Source organism: Stegastes partitus, unplaced genomic scaffold (assembly GCF_000690725.1).
Source record: "Stegastes partitus isolate 25-593 unplaced genomic scaffold, Stegastes_partitus-1.0.2 Scaffold387, whole genome shotgun sequence".
Lineage (NCBI taxonomy): Eukaryota > Metazoa > Chordata > Actinopteri > Pomacentridae > Stegastes > Stegastes partitus.
Genome location: NW_007578118.1, coordinates 466,450 through 472,023, shown reverse-complemented (window position 1 = coordinate 472,023; position 5,574 = coordinate 466,450). Strand labels below are relative to the sequence as shown.

The 5,574-nt window shown below is 40.5% G+C and overlaps 1 protein-coding gene across 1 annotated transcript in view; it reads right to left on the bottom strand.

Annotated features, from left to right (window-relative positions):
• fshr (follicle stimulating hormone receptor) overlaps positions 1-5,574 on the bottom strand; it is a 22,203-nt gene that overhangs the window by 6,238 nt on the left and 10,391 nt on the right. Inside the window, exons 6-10 of the mRNA XM_008285128.1 lie at positions 5,058-5,132; positions 4,547-4,627; positions 1,117-1,185; positions 931-1,005; positions 217-402 (exon numbers count right to left, since the gene is read on the bottom strand). Of these exons, the coding sequence (XP_008283350.1) occupies positions 217-402; positions 931-1,005; positions 1,117-1,185; positions 4,547-4,627; positions 5,058-5,132 (486 nt within the window). The remainder of the gene's footprint in view (positions 1-216; positions 403-930; positions 1,006-1,116; positions 1,186-4,546; positions 4,628-5,057; positions 5,133-5,574) is intronic.

The window sequence follows — 5,574 nt, the reverse complement described above, 5'->3', positions numbered from 1 at the left end:
AAAGCTACAGACAGTGAAACAGTCTCTTCTGAACAGGGCTCACACCAGGGATAGCAAAGACATGGTAGAATTAACAATTCACATTTTTGCTTTGAAACTTTAAACTTACATCCCAGGGACATGTGAGATTTTCACTAACTTGCTAAAAAAAACGAGGCTTCATACGGGACCTTTAAATAATGCACTGGGATGCCTTTCCGTTCGCAGCATGTGTACCTGTTCCTGGGCATGTTGTGGAAGGCGCAGCAGTGCGACGAGTACGTCAGGTTGGCATAGCGCAGGTTGGTGAAGTGCCGCAGAGAAGGAAGCTCTTTCAGGTGGAAGGCAGATTCTGCAATCAGCCTCTTGAGTCCGCCGAGGATGGAGTCTGGCAGAGAGCTCAGGGCTGTTTGAGAGACGTCCCTGCAGGAGCGAGCACAAACAAAAGGGGGATTTAACAGGGGAGTCATTCTAATTTCAGAATCCATTTTTAACAGATTCTTCTCCTCCTTTTCAGTTCGCTATACGGGGGGATTTAATCAGTTCATAAAGACAAACTAGGATTTAAGAGAACAAAGATAAATATACCAGCAAAAAAAAAAACAATCCAGAATAACAAAATGAAACCGAAGGGGAGCCACTGTTTGATTGCCAAACGATTTGCTGGAAGTGGGAAACAACCAACGCAGCAATGGCAGTCCTTAAAAAAGTACTTCTGTCTGATTCCTACTTTAATAGAAAAAGGTGGCTCTTTGTTTGGATGATAAACAGGTAAGAAATCTCTCTCCCCCTCCGGTTATATTTCACCGACTTCCTCTATTTTCTAACCTGAAACCTATCAAGTTTTCCCACTCATGTCACATTGTTATCTCCTACATCCTGGAGTTTAATAAGTGAAGATGAGGAGGGTGAATCATGTGGGCATGAGTTGCCGTTGGATGTCATGCTTACAGCGTCACCAACTCACTGGAACCCACAAAGGCGTTGGGATTGATGTGAGTAAGCTGTTGGTTGCCTTTTAGGGACCTGAGAGGAAAAAGAAGAAGAGAAAGAGAGGAATTAAATATGTAAGCTGACTATTTATTTTTTTTTTTTTTTTTTGGTAAATCTGTAATTGTGTCTCTGCCGCTGACTCACAATATGTGCATCTTTGTTCCGTTGAAGGCGTCACTTGCCACCTCCTTGATGCCGTTTCTGGTGAGCCGTCTGTCATCGGAAAGAGGAGCCAAATTACAGTCATGTGGCTCCAACACAGAACATTCCCAAACAGTAAACTTATTTGAACTGTCGACGCCAGCTTTAGTGTTTGCGCGTCTTCTGTTCCCAGCGAGCACAAGCTGCACAAACACACAGGATTTGAGTCCAACACTAAGTAAATCAGTATTGTCTGTGTCGTCTTCTCTTCTTCTGTTTCTTATTTTTCTGCTGGTTAACATTATGCACAGTGGAAACTGTAGTCGAACTGCATTTTTTTTTTTTTAGATCCTGCAGTGTTGGAGGAAATACGTGCATCGCTACCATGAAATTTGACAAAAAAATTATTTAAATTCAAGCCGAGAGTAAGATAAAACTGACACCACCCTTATTTCTGTCTGTACGAACACAGCAAGCAGCCGATAAGCTTATTACGAAGATTGAGGAGCCAAAATAACCGGCTAGCGTGGCTCCATCCAACGGCTTACAGAAATCCACCTACCACGATGACTTAATTAACACATTATATTGTTTTTGCAAAGCATAGCAACACAAAAACCCAGGATTTGAGAGAGGGGGGTTACGTGCCAGACTATTTGTTGGCCAGGTACGAATACTTCCTGGAATCTCTGGCAAGAAACAGTCGGACGCATCATCCCTGTAAAACCGCAATTTGTCATTTTTCACACATTAGTTTTTGAACAAGCAAGACGCAACGTGTTAATTAGAGCTAATTAGTGAGCTTTAGACGTCCTGACAGGTGGATTTCGCTGCTTTTGCAGGGAGACAGACCAACTGTTTCTGCTTGTTTCCAGTCCACATGCTAAGCTAAAGCAATCTGCTGCTGGCTGTAGCTTCGTGTTTACCATGAGAGAGAGATAAAGTCTCATTTAATATTTCCCTAAATGTGGAACTAAACAAGTATTATCAGTAAAAGCATTTCAGGGAAAATACGAGCAGAACTGTGCCGGCCACTATCATTTTATATTTTATTGTATATAACATAACATTGCATTATTTTAGGTAACATGTTTTAATATGATCTACTTTTAAGCTGCATTTTATATTTTATATTTGATGACTTGATCACATAGTTTCATTATAAAATATTCATCTAAACAGTTATTAGAACAACCACAGCTTTCTGCTTTGGTGATAACTTTTCTACATTTCTGAATTCCACCACCTCTAAATTACAATTTGTCCTTTTAAATTTCTCTTTTCAAAACTGAGGCAAAATGAGGTGAACTTTTTCAGCACTGTGTGTTTGACATTCAGGTTTTTTCTTCTTCAACTCAATTTTTTTTAATTAGATTTTTTAAATAGGATCAAAGACTGATGAAAAACGACAGAATGGTGGAAGCGTACTGACAAAATCATGTTTTACATTTGGTGTTGCAAAAATGTAAAACTTCAAGGTGACTTCTATTAAAATTCAGTCGCAGTAAATGTTCATTTGAGGGGAATCAAGTGATTAAAGCACATCTAACTTAAACCTGTGGCATTAATATTATTTGTTAACTTAATTCAAATAAGTGTAATTTGGTTGCCAATTGAAGGAGTTAATTTAAGTTGATCCAACAATTCTCTATTCTGAGTGTAAAGAAGTACAATAGTGCTAAACTTTACTTTCATTTCTGATTTATTCCATCTTGTACTTCATTGTATGAATATTACAATCTTTCTTTGCTAAATACACAAAAACAAGTAAGAAATGGGCTGTAAATATACTACTAAAATATTGAAGTATTTATTCTGCTAAAAAAAAGGCCCAAGTCACTGCTGTATTATAATATAATATAATAATTACATGGACCTTAGTTGAACTGCTTTACATGTACATAAGTAGTTATTCTGGGAAAAAAAACCAGAACAGCCCTTATTTTTTCCCCCTGACAGGAAGTGAGGTGTTGATCAGGAACACCTGTGAGCTGAGTGTGGCAAACAAACATGGAGGACACTGGAGAGAAGTGAGAGCTGGAAACAGGAGATTTCAGAAAGATGAAGTCATTTCCGCTTTGAATTGGACGTACTGGAGTAAATGGAGCAGAACCAGCTGAATACGTGACAGAACGTGTGACTGGATACACCTCATCCCACCTCCTCAGGATAAAGATCTCTGGTCCTGGTTGGACCCTGGTTTTGGTAAGTCTCTTTTATTTCTTAACAAATCTCCAGCTCAGGCTACGTTATCTCTTTGACGAGCCTCCTCTACCTTCATTAACCTCCAGAAACACTCACAACTACTGAAACAAGCTGAACAAACTGAAATGTGCAAGTTACTGGAAATATGGACTGAAGTGATTCTCTTTTGAACTGGTGCTGCTTCAAAGTTTTTCTTAATTAATGAAGGAGCTTTTAATTTTCCTCATGAAGCTAAACCAGAGTTATTTTGTCTGTTGAACGGACTTCAGTCTGAGACGTTTCGGTGACTTTTGCTCTCTTTTATCTCGTGAAGTTTTGGTATTTATTTTTGTCGCGAGGGAGTTAAAGTAAAAGCGTCTATTCCCTTTAATTAATTCTGAAAATGTATTTCAAACTGGAAGTTTTTCCTCCTGTCTGGCTGATTAATGCTGAAGTAAAAAGAAGTGGTTTTGCTGCATTAATTCATTTCGTCTTTTGGCTGTTTCTCTGATCTGTTGTGTTTTCGGTAAACAGTGAATAAATCTGGAGGCCTCCTACAGTTTTGATTTAAATTGAGGCACCTAAAAATTTGAATCTTTGAATTGCTAATGACTCCTGATCATCATCCAAAGAGGCCCAAACAAGACGCAGCTTTATGTTAAGTGGTTTGTTGAGATCCGCTGGTTTCATGTAAAGTAATACAGTTTTTCATCAGCTTTCAGAAACGTGCGGTTTCCATTTAAGAGCCTAATCTCACAGCAGATCTGTATAAATCACATTTGCCTCTGAAATGCAGTAGATTGAATTTCTAAAGAGGCATTAAAGGTTCGCACTTAACTAAAGACAACGGCGTCAAAATTGCACTTAAGCAGCGCACTCGAGCAAACGTGCCGCGTCGCTCTCCGCCACTGATTTAATTTTCCGTCATTTACACAAGAAAAAGCAAATTAATGACCTAAACATAAAGCAAAATGGGAATACATTTCAGTCTGAGCCCGATTCAGTACATGATCTTCAGCAGGATTCGTGATCTGCAGTTCAAAAGGAAAAAGGGGGGGAACAAAACAAAAGTGAGAGTGTTAGAAATGCAAAAAAAAAAGAAAAAAGAGAAAAGGGAGACAAGTAGGAGAAGATAGACTCAGTAAGGAGGGCAGAGAGCATTTCAGGGAACATTCATCACTGCGCATGAGATGCCCACTCGGATCTGTGTGAGGGTGGTGCGTTTCTAAAAAAGTGATGAATCCCTTACATCGCCTTGATGGGTTGAGTGCAGAGGCCTCTGAAGGCATTGGCGGGCACTCTCTCCATGTGGATGTTCTCCTGCAGGTCACTGAGCAGCACAAAGATTAAAAACACAGGATGAGCGACTAATGCTGGGAAGTGAAAAGAGCGTTTCCGAGCAGCAGATATATTTATATTTCAGGTGCAAAACATGAGGAGAACGTATCAGCATGCGGGCCACGATCTCTAATAAATCCACTTTCTTTTTGAAGCTGATAGATGTCAGATGGGAGACAGTTTGAATATGGATTTTTTTCTAAGTCTGGGGACAGCTGGTTTGCATTCCTGATACTCTGTTCAGCAGGAGCCGCTCGGCGTGTCGGATTCGACTGCAGTGTTGTACGTCTGATGGTGTGATTTCTTCTGTAATTCTGCGTGCGCACAGCGGCCTATAAATTCAGGTGCACGTGGGATTAGTGGCGTGTGTGTGTGTGTGTGGGTGCATTTGTAGCTCAGTCCAATGTTGTATCGGGACTTACAGGATAAATCCGAAGGCCATGGAGTGGATCTTGGAGAGGTCTGGAAAGATTGTCAGCCCAGTGCTGGAGATGGTCCTGTGATGTGAAGATTAAACCACCAAATGTTACTACGCTCACACTGCAACCTCCAGAAAAAAAAGACACTTTGTGCTGCGCTAATATCACACACACACACACATACACACACCTACACACACACACACACACACACACATACACACACCTACACACACACACACACACACACACACACACAATGCAGCATTCATTTGTATTAACCGAGATAAAAATTACCAAGTGAAAAGGCTCCGAAACAGTTTAGAGAGAAGCTGAGGTGGCAGAGAGATGAATCAGATATTCTGTATCTCTAAAATATTTCGACGCTGATTACTGAGGAACTGGCTGTGAGTTTGGAACAACAGGCGGCTCCGTGAGGGTTTTAGAGGCACTAAGGCGGTGTTTCAGTCTGAAGCCTCTCGCTGCTCATCGATTAAACCCCGAAAAACTCGTCTCTGTT